The sequence below is a fragment of the Melanostigma gelatinosum genome (assembly GCF_949748355.1).
Source record: "Melanostigma gelatinosum genome assembly, chromosome: 10".
NCBI classification, from domain to species: domain Eukaryota; kingdom Metazoa; phylum Chordata; class Actinopteri; order Perciformes; family Zoarcidae; genus Melanostigma; species Melanostigma gelatinosum.
Genome location: NC_136643.1, coordinates 22,859,343 through 22,882,175, shown reverse-complemented (window position 1 = coordinate 22,882,175; position 22,833 = coordinate 22,859,343). Strand labels below are relative to the sequence as shown.

Below are 22,833 nucleotides of genomic sequence, written 5' to 3'. Positions count from 1 at the left end.
CGTCTGCTAAAGCCCTGTCGGGTCTCGTACATACAGGAGCATCACACACACACACACACACACACACAGCCCTGTGTGGTGTTGCTGTGGTAGCAGGGCCTCCTTCCACTGCTGGCTTTGACTCCCAGCAGCAGGAACATGGATCACTGTAGAGATGACGTCTGTCCGTCTGTCGTCGAGTTGCTCTGCATGAACACACTCACAGGAGAGCTCTGTCTATAATGAACGATGGAATAAATAAACATGTATGCTCGGTATACAGGAGTCTTCTGTCGCCATGGACACTGATGGATTCCTCCTCTTACAGAGCTGTTGACTTATTTCATATATTTTTCTTCCGAGCTCAATAAAGTTGGCTTGCCTCCCGTTCGATAAAGGATCTTTGGTCATCATCTCCGGGGCGTCAACAGTGAGCTCACTAGATGACTGTGGCCCGCTGCTGTGCCCTTAAGGTAGCTACTTATCCGGCCTTAGCAGCATGAGCATCGTGTTAGAGCTAGCCCACGCCTCGTGCCTGTCCTCGGGAGGATTAGCTTAATGTTAGCGCGGAGGCTCATGGCTTCGACTGGGAGCTTAATTAAATGTCACTGCATACATCGAAGAACAATACAGTGTTCATTATAGTCCACGTGTGTGTGTGTGTTACACTATCACATCTCAGTCCCATCTTTTCAGTGTTTCTGTCCATAAATCACCTCCAGCTGCAGCAGCAGCCGAGGGAATACCTCACTGGGAGTGTGGAATACGCAGCTTCCATATGCCCCGTGTATACCGAGTGTGTATATTTTGGCACAGCCTGGCTATTTCCGGAGAGACGGATCATAAAGGTTAATACACTTAAGAGCGCCCGTTGGTGAGTTTTCCCTTAAATGAGATGAGAGTGAGCTCTGGCAGAAAGCTTCTGGATGTGATGTTTACTTCTCTGGCTGAAGGTCTGTGATCAACAGCTGCCAGGAGGTGAAGGAGCAAGGAGCTGCTTTGGGGAAAGTATGAATGGATGGATCAAAGGATTGGGAGGATGAAAGCGAGATGGATGGGACAGGCTATGTTTAGATGTTCATAGTGACGGCAAATCCCTGGTGTAAAACCGGTCAGATTTGTGCTCCACATCCTCCATCTGTTGCAGTGCTATGGAGGTGGGCGTGCACATTAGTTAGTGCTGCCTTTCTCCGTGTTGGTTTGCTTCTGTCAGTCACGGTATCTGCAGGCCTTGAAAAGCATTGAGTCGAGTTTCCTTGGAAAGTATTAAAATGTTTTGGATGTGAATTATTTGAGAGGTCTTGAATACTTTCCCTCGCCTGTCTCAGGCAGTAGTATCGGTTATGATTTTGTTTATTGTAGGACTGTTGTGACCGTCTGCAGGAGGCTGTTGAATCCTTATTTTGGGGGAGACGGCCGGTGGAAATGGTGATGATGAAGGAGGAGGAAGCAGAAAGGAAGAGCAGAATGGTTTCCTAAGAAGAAAGCGTGTGTGTGAGATGCAGTTTACATACAATATAGATTTAGTGTAAGTGCAATGATTTTTCTGGCCTCCGTGCCGTCAGTCTTGTCAACACTTTGGTTTTATCGAATGGTTTCTAGTTCTCTGTTTGAATGACTTAAAAGAAAAAGCTTCATATTGGTCTCATGGGAACGGGAGCTTTGCTGTCTGTGTCGGTCATCTCTCCCCAGTGACCTCAAGTGTAGAGTCTGAACAGACGGAGCGCGTTGATCATCTCAGCCATGTCGGCAGTAAAACGGTAAAATCTGACAAGGTGCCAAAGAGATGCCAGACCTACTCCCAGCTCTGAAGACTCCGACTCATTCTGTTCCGGCCACATGAACACTTCTTGGTGCTCGTACTCTTCCTTTCACTGCTGGTGCTATTTAAACTTTGTTGGCTCAGTATATGACACAATACATACTACAATAAATGTGTTTCAGGTTCAGCAAAAATTAACATAAAAGTATGGTCTTGTGGGGATAATTCTCCGACATACATGACACGCATATTTTCTCATCTTTCACAATTCAAAAGTCCTCAGTTGAAGAATGAAAGAGACTAATGAAATGTTCAGTACACATCATATGAATGCATGCTGGTCTTGGTGCCACATATGCTCATACCTCTCTCTCTCTCTCGCTCTCTCGCTCTCGCTCTCGCTCTGTGTTTTCAGATCTGAAGAGGGAGGCCAGCATCTGCCACATGCTGAAGCACCCCCACATCGTGGAGCTGCTGGAGACGTACAGCTCAGACGGGATGCTCTACATGGTTTTCGAGTAGTAAGGATCCCACTCACAGCATGATTGAACACACAAGTGGCATCAAAAGACCCTCACGCCGACACCCGTGTGGGTAAAGGAAAAAGAGATTGAGATAGCGGGGTGGATGTCACAGTGGGTGACACCTTACAGGAGAGTGTGAAGAGGAAGGTGGTGTTAGGAAAGAGGAGAGAGAGAGGAAGGAGACGGAGGAAAGGATGACGGCGTGGACAGCAACAGCAGGACAGAGAGAAACCCTGCGGTGCTTTTATATAATCAGCACTGATATGAGAAAGCTTGTTAGCTGAGGATGGGGGTTGGGTAAGGAGGGGGAGGGGGGGTGCAGTACCATATATATGAAGGGGAAGAGATGAGATTAAGATTTCACACTTGCTCTTATACCTCCAGCCTTTCTCAGAGCTGCTGCCTCTCCCGAGCTCCTCGCAGGCCCGCTCTGTATCTCCATCTCTCCTCCTCTTCCAGAACTAATTCCTGTGTCGTTTAATTCTGTAATCGCTGAACAGGCAAGCGCGCTCGGGTTTCGGCACACGGCTCGGTGCAGGCGAGAACACTCTCAAGGAAAGTGCAAGTGAGCTCCTTCACGGTGTCGGAGCTCATCTGTGCACGAGCTCGTGCTCGGTACACACTGTAGAGACACGTGGGAGTGCAGGCAGTTCGGCGGCGTTGTTTGAGCGGTGCCTCCCTCTGAGAGAACAGATAACTGAGTCAACACGGGAGATAAACCCAGAGAGCGTCATCCGTCTCCCCGTCTTCCAGGCCTCCCTCCCGACTAGTCGAGCAGCAATAAAATGTGAGCGTGGCGGAAGTACGGACGTGCCCCCTGCCAAGTCCTACAGAACGGCGCCGTTTAATTGGTGCAGAGGCTTAGTGACAATAAAGAGATGGGGGCAGTAATTGGGGCAGAATGAGAACAGAGCAATTATGAGCAACAGGATCGGCAAGAGCTAAATGACTGGGTCATAAGAAATGTGTGCGTCATTCACTCGTGTGTGTGTGTGTGTGTGTGTGTTGTGTAAGTAAAGAGACGGCTGGATAGGACCGAGGTACTTTGCACAGGACCTAATGGCCACAGCTTGAATCCCGAGCAGCTCATTGAGTGTGAGGCGCGACACTTTTTCCAGCCCATCGAGACGCGCCGTCACCTCCGGCTACAGGCCGGTTCTAACTGGGCCGAGAAAGCCGCCGTCGTTTAAGCCTTAAATGACTCTGGAGGGATTTTACCAAAGCAAAAGCATTAAACCTCACCGTCACAGCAGCAGCTTCTCCTCCTGAAGGCTCGGAGCTGCATGCAGCGTGTGCAGATGTTCTCCTCTCACAATCAGGACGTGATCGTCCAACAATTTCAAACCTGAAGTTGCTTTGACACGCGCACACTTAAAGAGTTACTAACAGATAAGAGGAGTGTGCACAGATGTTGCTGTATTATATCTTTTCTGTCCATACTTTCAAATCAATAAATATAGCATCTGATAACACGTGGGTTTTGGTTCAGAGAGCACCACCTAACCATTTGTTCGTTTAAAAATTTACAGAATACAAAAAATAATTGATTTGAAATTCACCTGTAACAAAATAAGCTCCCTCTAGTGGACATCTTTCAAAACACCCGGCATCCTTTATGGGCCTCTCCAGCTGTCTGTTACAAAAGAAAAGAAAGTAATTCTGTTCATAAAAAGTTAAAATTGCCCTCTTTAGTTTGTTTGAAAGTATGCAAATCTGAAGTCGTCCCCTGTACCCATAGTCCTGACTTGGCCTTCACGCTGATCCTCTCTCTCTCTCTCTCTCTCTGTCTTTCTCAGCATGGATGGAGCAGACCTGTGCTTTGAGATCGTAAAGAGGGCAGATGCTGGCTTTGTCTACAGCGAAGCAGTGGCCAGGTGGGGGATTCACGCATTTTGATTTTCAGTCCTTTGGAGATGCTCTCTCGTGCTGCCGTCAATACAATAACTGTACGACGTCTTTCCTCCAGTCACTACATGAGACAGATCCTCGAGGCGCTACGCTACTGCCACGACAACAACGTCATCCACCGAGACGTCAAGGTATTTCTGACGCTTCGTTTTCTAACTTTACTGCCACCGTACCTGCTGCTGCATGAGAGGCGCACAGTAGCAGCCGATGTTGACAAATGAGGAACGACGGTTCATCACACACACGATTATCAAGTGTGAAAGTTTCTGACTGGATGCTTTGATGTCATCTCGCCGTTTTTAACTCTGTACCTCGTGTACTTTAATTCATCAAGGATTCACTCCACTTTTAGATTTTCCGTTCACTGTGGTTAACATGGGTTGAGTCATGTGTTATCCAATTCGTCTTTTTTGGGGTGAAGTGTTCCTTTAAGTGCTGCAGGAATGTGGTACTATCACCACAGACACACTGCCAGTTTATTAGGCACAGCTAACTAAAACTAATGCAGGTGTGGATCCAATTGTATGATTTTGGAGGGTTTGGTTTGTGGTGCACATCGTCCTAAATGTGTTTGAGGAAAAAACGAGTCAGATAATAAATAAATGAATATAATTTACGTAATCTTAAAAACACTTTAGGCTTGACAGCCACAGCTGAATTGTATTTTAATTGCAGTCTACTGGAGGTTTGTACAACATTATTATTTTTAATTTAGTTTTCATATTGTTATGTTTGGATAACGGATGGTAGAATCTGAAAAACACATTCTGTGGTTTTTAATTGACGGTTTTGATACCAATTAAAACCTCAGAAAGAAAAAGAAAACAGCAGCTGGATGCAAACAAAAGATGAACTGGATTCGTAACACGGTTGAGATGTTAAAATGGCAGCGGCCATTACTTTCTCTGCTTGTAGGTGGCAACATCATTGTGTATGCACCTGCAGGTCTGATCTGCTGCTGCAGCAGCGTTGTTCTCCTGTAGGTGGCGCCCGTTGTCACATGTAGAACTGCCTCCCAAAACCTCAAGAAGTGAACCTCTGAGTTTAGTACTCCAAGTTATTGCATCCAAAAACAGATATTGTTCCTTCCTCTTTCTGTGCTCTGTGTATTATCCAGAAAGCATTCAATTCCTAGTAGTTGGCTCCTCCCCACACGCCTGCATCCGCGTGAAGAGGTTAATGGTGCATCAGTCGCGTTTGTATTCTCGCGTGTGCTGTGGGCTGCAGGTAGCTATCGTGTCAGCCGGTCGTAACCGACTCTTCACAGTGAGAAGAGCCGGCCTGGTTCCAGGAGAAGAAGAATAATGATAAAATAAGGCTTTGCGTTCAAAGCGCCGTCTCTTGTCTCCTCCGTCACACTCTGAGCATTCACAAACAAGCAGCGCGAAAACACGATTCCCTCGGCAGCCTCCCCAGTTGTGAGTTTAACTGTTTTTATGTGATATTCACAGAGCTCAACACTTCATTTCATGTGTGTTTTATTGCCTTTTCCAAGAGACTCATTACGCGTTTTCTATGATCGCAGTCAGCGCCCAGCCCGTGGGTTACTGTGTGCCCTCGGCATCGTGCTCAGGTATTAGTCATCGTAACCTACGCGGTCCTATCTCCGTGTCTTCAGTCTGCTGAATCACTGGCGTAGTCTCATTGTCTGTGTGTGAGCGATAGCCAGCCGGTAGGTTCAGCAGGACGGGAGGCGATGCACATGTTTACACCTACAGTCACAGAATTCAAAATCATCGCAGCACCTTTACACAAATCTAAGCTAGACATGCATCCACCACTCAGCCACCGGTCTCATGTATCCCATTGTTTGCCGGTCACATTTCAACACAGCATGATGGTTTCTACGTCACATGAAGAAGACACAAAGTTTGTCATTTGTAACACTTTCAAGTCCAAAATATGCTGTGATACACATCTCTGTTTAATTATGAGCATATAATTGAATTTCAATTTTCCACGAAGGAACATTATTTGTGTATTGCTGTAATATTGCTCTTTGGAAGAATCAGCGCGTCAGAGAATTGTAGCCGGTGCATCTTTTTAACTAAAACCTTGATTCCTAATGCAAATCCATAAGGCAGAGGCGTCTCTCTTTGACACACACAGGGAGAGGGAAGAATGAATCGGGAACATTGACAAACAGAAGAGACTAAGAAAGGAATCCATAGAAGCGAGATAGTAAATTGCCACATAATGAGTACAGAGTCTTAAAAGGAAAAATATAAATCAATTTCCCCTGGAACCAAGTCTGACTAACATCTCAGTATCTTCTCCACATCTGGATTCATCTGAAAGTCCTCATAAGTGAGAGAGAAGGCCCTAAAACCTTACTCTCCAGACTTCCCCAGAGATGTAGGAAGCATTTCAGCCACACGTCCACCCCACATATCTCTCATTTCTCAGCAAGAATGCGTACATTTGACTCTGAGAATGAAGTCGTAAACCATCATTACCGGTGGGTTTCAGGTGCATTACACCTGACAGAAGATGCATTAGTTTACGCATTTCAAAGTGCTGATTCAGCATTCCAAGTATTGTTCTTTGAATCTTTATTGTTGGAGTGCTGATTCAGCATTCCAAATGCTGATATTTGCTTTATTTGTCCGGAAGCTGATGTAAAAAGATCTGACCCGAACCGAAAATTGTACACACACACACACACACACATGCAGTGCATTAACAACTAGAAGGGCACTCGAAGAGCGCAGACTTCCGCCGAGGCCGTCTGAATAGAATGTGTGTATCGACCCCCGGGATTCGGGTTCCCTCCAAAATTGAACGTGTTCTTCCTGAGCCCACGTGACTCCCCTCCGCCAGGTTTCGTGAAAATCGGGCCGGTTGTTTTTCCCGTAATCCTGCTGATTAAACAGACAAAGCGAACAGAAAGCATAACCTCCATGGCGGAGGCAACAAGGCCGTCCGCGTTGAACATGGATCAGCTGGAGTGTGCCACATCGTCCCATGCGTGAAAGACACTGAGTCCATTTAAATCCTGGTCATGAATCCTGATGTCTCTGTATTTCTCTTCCTCCCCACGTCACCGCAGACCTCCAGCGCCGCTCTGTTTGTGTGTCTGTTTCTGTGCGCTTGCGTTCGGCCCTCTCGTTGCCGCAGACGGCGTTCACGCAAATGCAGCGCGGGCTGCTAGAATGACTTTAACCGGCTCAGTGTTTTCAATGCTGAAGTTTGAGCGCCGGTGAACTTTCCTTCTCCTCCTCACACATCCAGGGTTTGTGCTATAGCACACCGTCTTTAGAAGTTGAAGCCGTGCTGGATGTTTGATCTGCGAAACACACGGATCCTGATGTTGTGTAGAGCAACCCGAGGAATCCGTAAACACGGCAGAACCTTTGATGGAAACATAAATGAATAGAGAGCCACGCTGCTGCAGAGCCACACCTTAACATGCGTCAATGGTATTTATTTTTTCTCCAGGTATACTAAGGTGAAAGGAGCTGCTGTCACAAGAAACAGCAGGCTTTACTTCTGTGAATTTCATAGTTTGGCTGTCTATAATATGTCGCTGTAGGAAAACACTGAAACCTCGCACCATCGTTAATGCCTTCCTGTGGTCTTTCTGCAAGTCACGATGGAGCCTACTTCTCTGTTTGCTGTGGTTACGGTGTGAGTGCACCCATGCTTTGCCATGTTGCAGTTTACTGAGCTGATGAACGCCTGAGTCATCATCGCCGCGACGGATAAAAACAACTCTGAGTACGAGCAGCGTGTTGTTCTCCCTCACTTCACCTTTCCCGCGGTGGCCTCCTGCTCATTGTTCCTCACATGGAATGGCACATTGCAGCGCCGGTCCAGTGCCATATGATCGAAGCTATCACTAATACTCAATAAATGAGTCACGCTATGTTATTCTGATTAGTTCACAGCAATACATCTTGTCTCAGTTTGACCAAAACTCTCCCTCGCTTAGTTTTCATGACTCACTTAACAGCCGGCCTTGAGTCTTGTGGAACGACTGCACTCTGAACGCTTTGTTTGTACTCGCTTTCCTGTCATCATCTGTAAACTCAAATCTCATTCATGAACTTCTTTATTGCCTTTTTACAAGCCCTGTAAAGAAAGGAGTCAAGTTATTACATGCATCATCAATAAACAAAGGTTGAATACTCTGGAAACAATTTGATTTCTACCCAGATACAGATCTAAGACCTCCTGTTTCTAAAGCATCTTAAAACGAACTAGCCGTCTCTGTATAATCCCAAGACATGCAAGTTGTGCTTTTATCAGTGAACTGTTTGTGATTGTCACGTGATCGCACGGGCCACGTTTCCGTCCCAGTTTGTGTGTTTGTTCGCCGCCGTGTTGAGGCAATCCTTCAATCATAAATAAGCTCAGAAATTCCGAATTGAGGAGCTTAAAACTGTCTCGTCTTCAGCCGATCATTCATGGTCAGCACGTGTTAATACACCCACACCGTCAGATCTCATTCACTGCAGGTACTTTGTGACAAGCGGAGTGAATCGCCTCTTGTCTTTTCTGCTGAAGCCTGAGTTTGAGCCGCACATCTGGAAAACAGACCGGACTGAATGATTGTGTCCGTGTGCTCACCTGTCGGTCCCTCTGTACAACAAATGCCACATTCTACATATGAATAGGTAGAAGTGAAATAGAAGGAGAAAAGACTCGTGTCCCCTCTGAATACTTGAATGTCAGCTGTTTTTGCCAGATGAAACGGGCCTCTGGTCCACTCGGCCCTCTTTGTGAGACACACGGAGGACTATTAGCTGCCTTGTTAGTGCTGTTTGTGTGATGATGTGTGGCTGCATGGAAGAGCTAATAGCTTATTTAATGGCATTCAATGGGCCTTAAGGTGTCGACCATGAAATTATGACATTGAGGTTTCACAGTCACACACACACACACACACATGCCGTCGCACGCTCATGCAGAAATATCTGCATCCATTTATACACAATCTGCTGGTTTGAAATGTGTCTCCGATGTTCGGGTTTGATGGCACAATGACACCTTTGTGTCCCACGGTGCTCGTCACATTCATGGCAGTTTCTGTTGTAATTGTAGCTGTTGTTGTCTAACTGTCGAAGAGACAAAGAGACGGACGCAGCTTGTCGTCTCCATTCTCTTATTGTGCTTTTTGCCATTGCAGATTTCCAATTCCAGACATCTCTTTTCAACACGTGTTTATGTGATTTCTGTCCTGTGATATGAATGATTCTATATGCAGTGCATGCACGCAGTTGGACAAAACATAGGTAGCCCCGCCCTCAAGCATCCCCTGCTTTATGGTCTGTGTGACTCTAAATGGACCATAATGTACTAAATGAACATCATGCTGTACTGAAGAAGACTTGAAACTAGAGATTGAGACATAAACTCATGTTTACAATGTTTACTGAGGGAATAAATCAAGAGAGAAGTAGAGTCATCTTCTCACAGACGTCTATACAACCAGAGGAGTGGCCCCCTCACAGACATTAGACAGAATTCAAGTTTAAGGCACTTCAGTATTGGCTTCATTTTTCAGACCAAGAGGTTGCCGCCAGGTGTGAATGCAGCCTAACAGCTGTTTGCGTGTTTTTAAACGCCCACACTACGTTCACGCTAAGCTATGTTTAAGCTTGCACTTGGTGCAACAGCTTGACGCAAATGAAATGTGAGAACAGAGAAGCGGGGTCTCGTTATGTACACGGCATCCTGAGATAAGAGTGTTAAACTGAGCTTATTTTCACTTTTACGTGACAGTTTCGAAACGGGAAACCCTTCTGCACTCTCTCATGAGGAGCGTGTCAGAAAATAAAAGTCCACATGACAACACGAAGACGGGATCCTGCTCGCTGTCTGAAGAACTTCTCATTGACAGACCGGTGACTTTTAAAAGTGCCGTTAACAGCCTCCCACCTCCCGGGAGTGCCGGTGGCGATGATCTCTCGTGTCTGAGAGCGTTTTGCCTGAACACACACAAACAATAATCAGCCATCGTGTGCCTGCCTCTTTCACAACAATGCACAGCCACTGGAACTAATGCCATCTCTGGGGAGACTCCTGCTTTTCTCACAACAACAAATCAATGCAAGAATTAGACCCGCCCTTCCTGCCTATAGACCGAAGCAACACGACTTTTATTTTATTTTTATAAGTGCATAACAAATGTGAAGCATGTGAAGGCCAGTAAACCGTTTCATGGAAACAATTAAAGGTTTTATGAAAGTGTTTTAAAACAATGGTGTTGTTGCCACTGGGTACGGACAGGAAAGGTCTCCCTCACTTTTCTGAATCCTTGTTTTGTACCCACGTCTTCTGCAGGTTCACAGTCGGAGTGAAATCTAAAAATAAAAAAAGAAGCTCTGAGTCGATGGAACTGAAAGCTCTGCAGATACTCGTGCTACAGTCAGATTATGCAAACATTTTCAACAGGGTTATCTATTACACAACAATTAACATTTCTGATTTATTTATAAAACTATTAATATTATTAAAGACACAATGACCAATTTATCACACAGTGTCGTTTGCTACGTTGATGTAAATGCGTCAATATGCGAAAGAAGATGTCGGTACTCTTTTTATTTTATTATTTTTTAAGCCTGAGTTTGTGTCCACCTCCTCCTGGCAGGAAGATGAGACTTTTTCTCGGATGGTGTCCCTCCAGCTACAGTATATTACCAGCAGCAAAGGCTCAGACTGGCTCAGCACGCGGCTCCTTATTATACATTCTCCCTGTGAATTCTCCCGGCTCCGTTTCTTTTATGCCTGCTGTGTGTTTTTCCTCTGGTGTGTGTGTGTGTGTGTGTGTGTGTGTGTGTGGGGGGGGGGGGGGTCTGCTTCAGTCTGCAGAGCCCAGGCCCCTCGGGCGACACGCATCTGCAGGGGCCACACTTCACAGAGCATTGTCTTCTTGAAAACTCTCCCAACACACGCCTGGAACACCTTCTTCACAAACACCAGCGCTCATTCTGTAATCCCTCCTCAATAATTTACACACAATTACCGAACAAGGCTGAGCACACATTGATATCAAATATTTATAGCCTGTTGTTGCACATGATTGGTGCTCCACAAGCATTTCCTTGTACATTTGAAAATTAGACGTTTTTTCTCATTGATCATAACACTTTTTTATTTTTTTTTATTTTTTTTTGAAAGGAGTGACATGGCTAGATAAGACATTGCACTTTTATATATTTATATATTAACCTCTAGACTACCCGGACGCCATCACTTTATACATTTTTAAACGTCCGTGTTCATTTAAAAGAAACATTTTCCGGCTACATAACAGTTCCTTGAGTTAAATCAGTTCCATCCTCCAAGTGTCCGGCCCTCTGATTGTCACTTCCCATCACCGAACACGTGGGTCTGCCTCCGGGGCTGTTTTGGTGGCACCTTAAAAGTCTGAGGGTTTGATGACGGAAGGTCCTGTCTAACAGGTAGTACATCAAAGGGTCAGTTGCAATTCTCAATGCAGCCAGAAGCAGCAGGCAGTTCTTCAGCTGGAGGAAGAGGAGAGAGAAACTGGTCATAACTCGGTACGGTAGTAAAGCATAGCCTTTATTTGCGTCACGGTGATATTCAGTCACCTCGACGAAGATGGAGAGTGGATGACAGTGGTTGCCAGGTGAATACATCAGCTGACGTTGGTCATTTACCAAAGAAATAAAGATGGGTTTGAAGATATGGTACGGCAGCAGACAAGCTGAAAGAACGACCTGAGAGGAAAAGATTAAAAAGGATTCGGGTAAAATATGGACGACAGCGGTTTTATGATGTAGATTCATGTTTGACTGAAGCAATGGGAATTATTTATGGTCATAAACGCAATAAACGTACTTTAAAGTCTTATGATATAACTTATAACCACCTGGATGACCACGATGTTGCGGAGCACCCGACCCAGCAGGCTCTGGGAGGTCTTGACCCCTGTGCTGCGACGTGAGCGTCGGATATGCCTCAACACGGTCATGTAGGACAGCAGCACCAGCAGGTAAAACACAAAGAACAGGGTAATAACGGGCACAGCCAGCATGGCAGACTGCCTGCCCCCTATCTCCACCGCGGGGTTGTAGCACACCTCCGCACATCCATCCTTCACAGCCGCATCGCCGCTCACGGCTTCGTTCACAGAGTAGTAAACCGTCACCGGCACCGTGCTCCCGACCGTCACCAGCCACACGGCGGCGCACACCCTGCTGGCGAAGGAGGCCTGCGTGAGACGGGCGAAGAAGCCGCGCGGCAGCAGCGTCGTGCAGCCGCTCGGCCTGGAGGCGTGGGTGTGCTGGATGAGGACCGCGAAGCGGCTGAGGGCCACCCAGGTGAGGATCATCATGCTTATGTTGATGTTGACGTAAAACACCGGGGTGACGCCGTGCAGAACCAGCTGACACAGGAAGCCGCTTCGTGTCCAGACCGAGCCCTTCGCAAAGTAGGCCGCCAGGAAGGGCGTGGTGAGGGCCAGCATCAGGTTGGAGATACTCAGGTGTGACAGATAAACGTGGACGGGGGAGAGGGTGGCGATGCACCGCAGGAACACCCACAAAGACAGCGCGTTGCCCGGCAGAGCGGTGAGGAAGAGGAGTGTGTAGGCGGAGGGGAGGAAGAAGAGCGTGGCGGCGGTGGGGCAGAGGATGGAGGAGGAGAGGGAGGCGTTATCCGGTGCGTACTCCATTTGATCTGTAGGAAGATGATGGATAAGAGAGAGGACAGAGAAACAATACAGAAACTTAAAGAAAACACTCCTTCAGCAAGATTAAACAGGTCAGCGCTTTTACTTGTCTCGGTGCGATATGATCGTGATAGATTGCCGAAAAATATTTGAATGAGCAGAAAAACAGAAAACATTCAACATATTGCAGCATTTTAGAATTTAGATATTTTTCGTTTTCCTTCAAATTTACATGTGTTTTCTTCTTCATTTTTGTGATGTCATCCTAAATATAGAAACGCACAGATGGTAAAGCAGATTGAGACTAATTATTAGTCAATGTTTTACTCTCGTCTTCGAGCAAAACACCCCATATGGAAAAGGTGCAAAAGTGACGGACAAATTGATGTCATGTTACGCAATATTTTAACACCTAACGTTCATTAAACTCTTTTTATCTGTAGAGACTACCACAGGCGATAAACAGTCAGCGAATGAGGATACGTATCCAAATGAACATCCAGATGATGTTGGCGTGATACGTACCACAGACGGGATCATTCAAAGACGTCAACAGCAGCAAATGAAGAATTCAAAGATGCAAAACCGCTCTGTAACTTCCTGCTTCTTAACGAACTAGAGGTTCACGATAGACATTCCAGAGCCGGCCTCTCGTGTGTGTGTGTGTGTGTGTGTCAGTGTTACGGATGCTATATTTGTTTTCTACTTCCTCAATTACCATACGTGATGACGAAAGTTACGTAGTGTGTTGCTGGAGAATAGAAAACGAGGCTGAGAAGGTGTGGCGCTCTGTGCTTGTGTATTTTAATAAGTCCTACATGGAAGGCGGAGCTTGCTGACAGTATAAGTTTTAATAATGTTTATTTCCTCGTGTAGAATTTAGAGTCTTGATTTCAGATTGAACTAAATCAATTGAAATAAGATCACAAATCCTGTCTTTGGTGATCAGCATGTTGTACTTGTGGTAGTTGAGCTGTCACTGGTTTCGCTACATTAATACGGTGGCAGATATGAGGATGAACCTTCGCTGAAGAACACAACAAAGTCCCTGATCAGGTTCAGGGTTTCTCCTTGAACTGAAATGATTGATCGTTCAGTCAATCGCCAGAAAAGTAATCATCAACAAATTTGATAATAGATTGATTTGGTCATTTATCAAGAAAAAACATTCTAAACGTTGGTTCCAGATGTCAGCAGCTCTTCTCTGTTTTACTTCATTGTAAATTTAAAATGTTTGAATCTGGACAAAATAAGCAATTTGAAGCTCTGAGAAATTGGTTGTAACATTGTTAGCATGCCACCCGCTGGATGGAAAGGGTGATCCATCCAGCACCGTTTTGTCCAGAGTGACCATCATTATATAACACAACTATTCAAAGGATTGCTGTTGCATGTGGTGCAGATAAGCGTGGCACCAAGAGAGGCTTCGGTGGTCAACAGGTCAAAGTTATCACTGTTATCTCAACGCATGCTGTTTACTAATGACATAATGACTCTACTGCCACCTTCAGGTCCAAACTTCAATTTGTCAAATACCTTTGCTCATTACTAAATACCTGCAGAGTTTCCCATCAGCCTCAGCTGTACTTTGAGTTGAATGCTAATTAGCTAATGTAAGATTGCTAACAAGCTGAACTAAGATGGTGAACACGGTAAACATTATACCAGATAGATTAGATTAGATACTTTATTAATCATTTATAGGTACAGGTAAAACAAAGCAATGCAAATAACAGAGTACAACATGTTAAATATAATAATGCACAATCTACACAATAAAACAGAATAATATTACATGAACCAACCAAACAATAGTGCAAAGATTTAACGGTGTAACAGTGTTATAGTTGTGGGATTGATTTGGCCGGAGGTGATAGCAAGTTGTTGCTGAAAATAGAGAGGACATGTTGGCAGTATGACACCATTCACATAGCAAGCTTCAGCAAAATGACACAATTAGAAGGCAAGTTTAAGGAACTTTTTATTCGCTCAGACAGGAGAATCGAACTGATGAAGCTGCTGTTGCTCCACCTTTTTTTTGTTCACTGCAGATGAAGAAATGTATATTTCATGGTACTCCTGTAAGATGACAGCAACAAATAGAAGCACGTGTTGAGGAGAGCGACTGCTCCTCAGCGGCGTGGTTGCTGTCATGTTTACTCTGGAAAAGGTGGCGACTCGCTGTCTCAGAGTGCCTTTACGTTCCAGCTTGGCTGGATTCGGTCGTTGTCTTCTCCTTCAGATGGCTGCTGAAGCTGACGCGTGCCTGTCCTCTGTTAGTCCAGTTCTTACTGTCCGGCTCCACACTGGAGCTGCTCCCGCTGGCTCCACCGACGTCTCGCACGCAACACACGTTGCCCACCAAGCGCAGCACCTCCTTCCTCACCGAAGAGGACAACAGGAAGTACATAACAGGATCCAGGCAGCTGTTGAGGGCAGAGAACAGCAGAGCCACCTCGTTGGCTTTGTCAGCAACGCCCTGCCAGAAACACGTGGTGTCTGTGATCTGGGTTTTTATGTAGAACACCCTGACCATGTGATAGGGCACGAAACAGACGGTGAAGAGGAAGAGGATGAAGAAGGACTTCCTGGCAGTTCGGGTGTAGCGGGAGGCGTTGGGCAGGTCCGGTTTCTCCTGCGACGCTCTCAGAAGCTTGAGCGCGATCTTCCCGTAAGACACCGCCAGAGCGATGAAGGCGAGCCAGAAGACAACCAGCACAAATATGTTGATGTAGGCTTTCCACTCTGCGTTATGGAGCCTCTTGTAGTGGAAACACCTGGAAACAGCAACATGTCTGGGGGAGAAAAACAGTAGGACTCAATGAACAGACAAGAGTTTGATTATAAGACGAGCTGTCTAAGAAGAGTTTTTTTCACAGGATCATGCAAAAGCACCACTTTAGATTTCTTGGAAATAAGTCAATCAGCATGAAAAAGCATTAAAAAAAAATGACGAATTGACTAAATTGACCAAATTAGTCTCAGCGGGGGCAGCTCTACAGGTGTCACCAACCTGTCTGACTGTGGGGGATTTTGTGGCATCAGGAGCGCCAAAGTGAAAGCAAAGGCCACGGTCCAGACGGCCGCACAGATGCCCGTGCTCCACCTCGTGGTCCGCAGTCTGTGCTGCACCCTCGCACCTCGCTGGATCTTCAGGTAGCGGTCCACGCTGATCAGCCCCAGCAGCGTGACACTGATGTACATGTTCATGTAGAAGAGGTTGCCCACCACTTTGCACAAGATGGGACCCAGGGTCCAGACGTTGCCTCGGCTGTGGTAGAGTATCCTGAACGGCAGACACACCACCAGCAGCAGGTCGGCGAAGGCAATGTTTATGAGAAACACCCGCACCGAGTTCTTCTTGGAGTCGACGCAGAAGAAAACCAGCAGAGCCACCAGGTTCCCAACGAGACCCAGGATGAAGATGATGGTGTAGAGCACCGCCAACGGGCTCTGCAGCACGCCGTGGTCCACGCAGGCTTCTTGGGTCGCGGTGACGTTCATCTCGCCGGTTGTGGCGGACGTGGTGGAGATGTTTCCTGTCATGGTGGTCGTTGTGATCCTCAGTCCTGCAAAATGGGAAGAAAAGAAGTGTGGAATAGTTTTGGATTACGTGTTTTTTGCTTCACATGATAAACTTTTGGATTCATTAGTGCAGGCTTGTGTGGACCAGCTGTATGGATGAGCCTTAATCCTGCCCTCAATAATCACAGATACCACCAGAAAGAACCCACAGCATGAATAACTCTGTGCAGGTTAACGGGTCTTTGCTTTCTGCGTGATATCATCTACGACTAGAAATAGTCTTGTTTTTAATCATAATGCACCAAACCAGCAGTGCACGTCCAGTCCGTTCACAGGAAAAGATCAGTGACTGAATTAGTAGTAAAGAGCTCGCTTTGCTCGAAGTACGCAGCCCTTCATTTAGCAGCTTGAAATGTTGTAAATACTTCAAACTGGAACTTGTTGAAGTACTCACCTAGTCATTGAAGTCCATTAAAGAAATGTTTGCTCTTGTTTCTTCCTGCACACAAACTCTGCTGTGGAGTAGAATCACTTGTGCTTTTGCTCTTTTCCTCTCGCTCACTCCAGCTCATTCCCTCGAGCTTAATCTGTACAATATGCCGTCCTCATAAAGTTCAAGGTCCCTTCCTTCTGTCTTTTGTGTCTTCAACTCCCCGCTGTTGTCTATATTCCAGTCTCCAAATATTACAAGTTCAGATAAGAACAGCCGCCACGTAGAGTTGGTCTCCTCTCCGTGTGAAGCGTGTCCTCGCTGGCTGTGTCGTGGAAAGTACACAGAGAAATGCTGAAGTGCAGAATGTGGTGATGTTGTACAGAGAAAACCTTCAGGCTGTGGTCAACCCCCTCTTTCCTCACTACCACTTTGCAGAACTCGGGCTGTGATGGAGAGAAAGGCAGGGTTTAGGGCGGACCTTCTGATTACACACACGAGAGCAAGCAGTGGGATCACAGAGCATGCTCCAATTGTATGTACACAATATGCTTTCCACTTCGGCCTCAGAGTATAATATGGAGGTATCCGCGCCGAGTGTGGCCGACTGTGAGGCTCCCGAAATACCCATCGTATGCCCTCAACAATAATTAAAGCGGTGCTTTCAGAGCAAAGCAGGGCCATGTTTAAATTGCCACCCAGGAGCCATTAGCTGCCGTCAGCCTCGCGAGCTAAATGTGTGGGCAAAGGGTCGGGGGACTCGCATCTGCTCGTGAGTGTTAATCATATTATGGCATCTTGGGTCTGAGCAGAGGCATTATTCACAGACATTGTGTGTGTGCCATACGTACACGTATCAGATAGGCATGCATATATGTGCACGTGTTTTATGTGTTGGAAGGTTTTAGCAACCACACGTGTTTTACATATGATGAGCTATAAGGAAATCCGAAAATAGAACGTGAAAGGATGCTTTAACTTTAGGCAAATCGAAAAAAAGTCACGCTTGAGTTTTTCCGGAGAACGTGATGAAATAATGTGACATTGCAGTATTCTAACATATTCCTCCCCTCACAAGAGTGTTGAACTAAAAATGAATTTGCAAGTTGATTCATTTCTCCGCTAGCAGTCGCTGTGTTTTCATTTCTTTCTTCTCTTGAGAAAAGGTCTTTGTCAGAATAAAATAGTGAATTTACTCGATTGTAACTCAAACAAACTTGACATTCTGCTTGAGATACTGGAGCAGAAGATAACATGGACATCACTCTTCCTCTGCTGTGATACAGTGGGGGTTACTCGGTGTGTGGTCGTGGTGGGTGATGGTTTTGGGGGTTCGGGTGTGTCTCGCACATGTGATTTCCTGTATTTATAGGAGGGGTGTGTCTTTAATTCGCTGAAGACGATCATCTCTTCTCTCTCCTCTCGTTCTCAGCCCCACTGTGTGCTGCTGGCGTCCAAAGAGAACTCCGCTCCGGTGAAGTTGGGGGGGTTCGGAGTCGCCATCCAGCTCGGGGAGTCGGGACTGGTGGCCGGAGGTACAGCAAACACAACCGTACGCAACGAGCGTGAATAGTCATTGAAGTCTGGATAAAACTGTCCAATCGGCACGTTACCTAATGACTCGAATCAGTACACAGAGCAACATATGGAGCACTTAGATCACAGATGGGACGAAGCAACGGCTTGATGTTTTAATGACCGATCAGACATCGTCGTGCGGTACTTAAAATTCACACACCCCGGAGAAATTCTTCTTTTTGGTCATCGCAGTTTTGACACATTTTGAACATGAACAACTGTCGAGTTCGTCAGCTGTTAGCTAGAAATAAGAGACAAACCAACAGTAAGGTTTGCTTCCTCTTTTGTCTAATAGAACCACAGTAGGAGATACATAGTTTCATGAATTGCACAAAAACATTTCCTTTTTCTGCTTCAGAGACCATTAATACGGTATGAAGAAGTCTTATTGAGCACCACTGTGTCTGGGACTTTGCATACGTTTAGAGTTGTACACTGTGATGACCTGGCCTCCCTCTCACCCCAGGTCGGGTCGGAACTCCCCACTTCATGGCCCCAGAGGTGGTGAAGAGAGAGCCGTACGGTAAACCTGTGGACGTGTGGGGCTGTGGCGTCATCCTCTTCATCCTGCTCTCAGGCTGTCTGCCTTTCTACGGCACCAAGGAGCGCCTGTTCGAAGCCATCTGCAGGGGCAAATACAAGGTGAGGGGAGAGGGTCATAGACATGACAACCTTTGGCCGTACGTCGCTCCAATGAGTTAAATAATGGTACGCTCTCAGAGTAAATGGCTGAGATCTGGGAACACCCCAACATTGCTAATGTCAGATGGAACAAAGAAACATGGTACGTTTTAAACAAATTCCCACATTTGTCCAACTTGTTAGGAAGAGAAAATTACCAAAACCACCCGTTGTGAAAATCAACTTCCTGGTTTTGAGCACCGGTCTTGCTACAGCTCCAAGTACAGTTTCCCTGTACAATGAAAGATTATAAGCAACGTTTGTCAAAGTGTTTAAACTGTAACTGCGAGCAAACGTCCACGCGGGGAATTCCTGCCACCGCCGACATCTCCCGCTTGATGAAAAGACCTACAGACGTGGCGAAATGGAGTTGGACTCTCTTTTGTTTTTTGCTCACAAATAAAGAGAAAGAGATGATTTCGTGAAGTTTCACCCCATTGCTGTGTTCCTAGATATCAGCTCCTCCATTATCACTGAGAGGAAAGATGGCCGCGACTACAGAAATGTCCCCTGACTGGAACTATCCTTAACGTTTAGGACATGGATGCTTGGTGGTCTCCTGACATGTCTGTTTATACCCGTTGTGTGTAGATGAATCCACGGCAATGGGCCCAAATCTCAGAGAGCGCTAAGGACCTGGTGAGGCGCATGCTGATGCTGGACCCTGCTGAGAGGATCACCGTCTACGAGGCTCTGAACCACCCCTGGCTGAAGGTAACGCAGAGCACGCAGTGCCGCTTTGTAGCCATGCTCATGTTGTTTATTTGTCAGCGGGGAAACTGAAAAAGTACTTCCTGCTTTGGTGCGTGGGTAGTCTCTAAGACGCGCGTTCAAAGTTTTGACTTTTGTGAAAGTTTTCATCGTGAATCCCCGTCGCCAAAAGCCATCACGTAATGACCAGTCGCTCGGGTGCCGCAGCTCCTCCAACAGGAAAACATTGACAGTGAGCGCCGGCACAGTGGTGTTACTGCTTGTCATGTGTTCATCCACAGAGAGGAGGCCGGAGCACATGGCCCGCTGCTGTTCACAGTGGACACGCTGCGATAATAACTCTACCGAAACTGGTTTACAATTAAAAGGAATTTAATCCCACCGATGCAAGCACGATTACAGTGAAGTACACTACTTCTATGAAATATTACACTATTTAACCCACATTTGCAAAAAACTACCTCTGGTCCCAGGGGACACATCCGTTCCCTGGGAACGACCACTAACAGAGGCAGAAAAAGTCTTTTCTAGATCCCGCCCTCATATCCGTTCGAAACTCCTCCCCTTCGGTATATCCCAATTTCTATTGGCTAACTTCCAGGAGTGTATTCGCCAGTCTGTCTGTCCCTGGAGTCAGTTATTGTTTAATCCCTCTATGATAAACATTCCATATAACAGATAAGACTTTGCAACTTTGGCAAAAGATACATGTCTCAAATTCTACTTCTAGCTACTAACCCTAAAACACTTTATGCTTATCTTAATTATGCATTTCCAAAACACTTATGATTATGACTAATTATGAATTCTTAAATATGAATCATTAAACACTTTTATTATAACTACTAAACACACAGTTCTACGCTCAACTTTCTTACAGTTCACGTATCCTTAAATATTGTTGCTCAACATCATCGTTTTGATCTGTTCACATCAACCGCAGTGCTTTGTTTACAGCCATAAATGTCACTTCTATGTTTGTGGCAGTGCTTATTGCCTTGTGATGCAGCTTACACATTTCTCTCATGTCCAAGGAGAGGGACAGATATGCCTACAAGATCCACCTGCCAGAGACGGTGGAACAGCTGAGGAAGTTCAACTCCAGGAGGAAGCTGAAGGTTTGCATCAACACACACACACACATACTGACATGCAGGCATTGTCACATTTTGCAGCTTGTTTTCATGAGCCCATCACCCCGCGTCCGATGATGAGAGAAACCCTCACAGCTACACATGTGGTTGTGTTTCAGGGGGCTGTTCTGGCTGCAGTGTCCAGTCACAAGTTTAATTCCTTCTATGGAGACCCCCCCGAGGAACTCCATGACTTCTCCGAAGAACCCACCTCCTCAGGTACGCAGAGACGACCGCTCACAGTGAACATAACATTTGTTGTCCTTTCATCTTTGACACACTTCCTCCCTCAGAGTTCCTTCCTCTTGTTTATCCTCTGGTTGAAGTTCTGCTTTTCTCTGTCCGGCCCTGCAGAGAGAGAGAGAAAGAGCTCTTACGTCTACGAGCTTTCTTTCTCCGATCTGTGTTCAAACGCACCACCTCCACCTTACAGTGCAAACCTCACACACGGGGATCGGATGACTGTTTGAGCAGGAAATGCTGCCTCGTGTTCTTCTCTCCCGTTTGACGTTTCATCTCATTACTGGAAGAGTGTCGGCACACAAAAGCCACGTTTTGGTTTGAGTTTGGTTACCGTGCACGGCAGCTGGATTCTCGCATTTATCGTAGGATCACATATCGGGTGAAAATCCATCACGTCAGACTTCAAGTAAAATATTTGTGTCCGGTAAGCACGAGCACGGACCAGTCAGAGGTGGGATCGCAGGTTTGGCGTTAAGCAGGCCCTCTATGCAGGCTGCAGCCAGCTTTACTTGGTGTGAGGAGCTGCTGGCAGCTACTGTCGTGCCTTAGGTTCAGAATGCGTTTATCCTTCTCATTGTGTTACTGACACGAACAACACTTGTAGACACATTTCTATTTCCCAACAATGTTTTCTTCCAACTGTTTCTAACATGGATATTAACATCTGTGTTTATTTGTGCGTCTGTTTCTGTTAATGCTTCCTGCCTGCTAGGACTACTAGCAGCAGAACGTAGGTATCCGCTGGTGCTCTGTGTGCTGTACTCTTACATCTTTGTGGGGTCGTCTTTCCGTTTTTAGCATCTTATCTTTACTGCTTTTAGGAAACGGAAAGCGTTTCAGTGCATGTGCCTGCTCACCGTAAATGCATTCAGAGAGCTTTGAGGTGACTGATGAACCATTGCTCTAGTGTGTGTGTGTGTGTGTGTGTGTTTTGCAGGGGCTGTCTCTCAGGTGTTGGACAGTTTAGAGGAGATCCACGCTTTGACCGACTGCAGTGAAAAGGATCTAGATTTCCTTCACAGTGTTTTCCAGGACCAGCATCTACACACACTGCTCGATGTAAGTGTCACACTGACGCACACTGGAATGAATCCACCTTCATGAGCCAATCATTGCGATGGCTTTATTGGTAACTAATGGTACAGAATAATGATTTGCTAGTCGGGCGGTTCATAAAAGCTTCGAAAGGCTTTCGTCGAGTTTAATTCTCTGGCAACGGGAAGCGGCGTGTTTCATGTTTCCCAGAGCAGCAACTGCAGTATCCTTGGAATTGAATAAGAAATGAAGCAAGACGGCAAAAATACGGGAAACGGTGTTGGTTACAATTAATTTCCCGGCCTCGAGATAACCGTAACTTGACCCTTCGGTACTGTCGTGCACGGTGCGGCGCTGAGAGGAGAGGCATGATGAGATGTGGGTTTCGTGCAGCTGGGGAAGTGAGACGGTAATGTTCTGTGGTTGGAACTGGTCGTTAACGCTCAGAATAGACATTCAGGTCTGTTTCAACACAGCGTCTCCTAATTCGAGGTACAACAACAATGTTCATGCCAGACAATGTTTATAGATTCATTGTGGTTCTAGAACTATGTGGATCCAACTTCAGGCTGCTGCAAAGTATGCACATAACAGTTGTTGTATGCAAAGCATTGTGCAGTATGTCAATCATCCAATCAAACGGTGTGTACAGTTATGCACAGACAACAGGGAATAAACAGGCT

General features: G+C 46.1%; 3 protein-coding genes across 9 annotated transcripts in view; 1 reads left to right on the top strand and 2 right to left on the bottom strand.

Annotated features, from left to right (window-relative positions):
• The window catches only part of caska (calcium/calmodulin-dependent serine protein kinase a), an 83,997-nt gene that overhangs the window by 36,604 nt on the left and 24,560 nt on the right, over positions 1 to 22,833 (top strand). For all 7 annotated transcript variants that reach the window (XM_079277558.1, XM_079277556.1, XM_079277554.1 and 4 more), the window contains exons 3-11: positions 2,157 to 2,262; positions 4,062 to 4,139; positions 4,232 to 4,304; positions 18,202 to 18,304; positions 18,814 to 18,989; positions 19,620 to 19,742; positions 20,774 to 20,857; positions 20,992 to 21,091; positions 22,053 to 22,174. In XM_079277558.1, coding sequence (XP_079133684.1) covers positions 2,157 to 2,262; positions 4,062 to 4,139; positions 4,232 to 4,304; positions 18,202 to 18,304; positions 18,814 to 18,989; positions 19,620 to 19,742; positions 20,774 to 20,857; positions 20,992 to 21,091; positions 22,053 to 22,174 — 965 coding nt within the window. The remainder of the gene's footprint in view (positions 1 to 2,156; positions 2,263 to 4,061; positions 4,140 to 4,231; positions 4,305 to 18,201; positions 18,305 to 18,813; positions 18,990 to 19,619; positions 19,743 to 20,773; positions 20,858 to 20,991; positions 21,092 to 22,052; positions 22,175 to 22,833) is intronic.
• On the bottom strand, positions 11,424 to 12,817 carry LOC306783041 (putative G-protein coupled receptor 82; the record flags this gene model as incomplete). Its single annotated transcript, XM_079276574.1, has 3 exons — positions 11,424 to 11,645; positions 11,733 to 11,861; positions 12,014 to 12,817. The coding sequence occupies 3 exons, from the start codon at positions 12,815 to 12,817 to the stop codon at positions 11,424 to 11,426; spliced, it is 1,155 nt and encodes a 384-aa protein (XP_079132700.1).
• Positions 14,753 to 16,360, bottom strand: gpr34b (G protein-coupled receptor 34b; the record flags this gene model as incomplete). Its single annotated transcript, XM_079276573.1, has 2 exons — positions 14,753 to 15,609; positions 15,828 to 16,360. The coding sequence occupies 2 exons, from the start codon at positions 16,358 to 16,360 to the stop codon at positions 15,012 to 15,014; spliced, it is 1,131 nt and encodes a 376-aa protein (XP_079132699.1). The 3' UTR covers positions 14,753 to 15,011.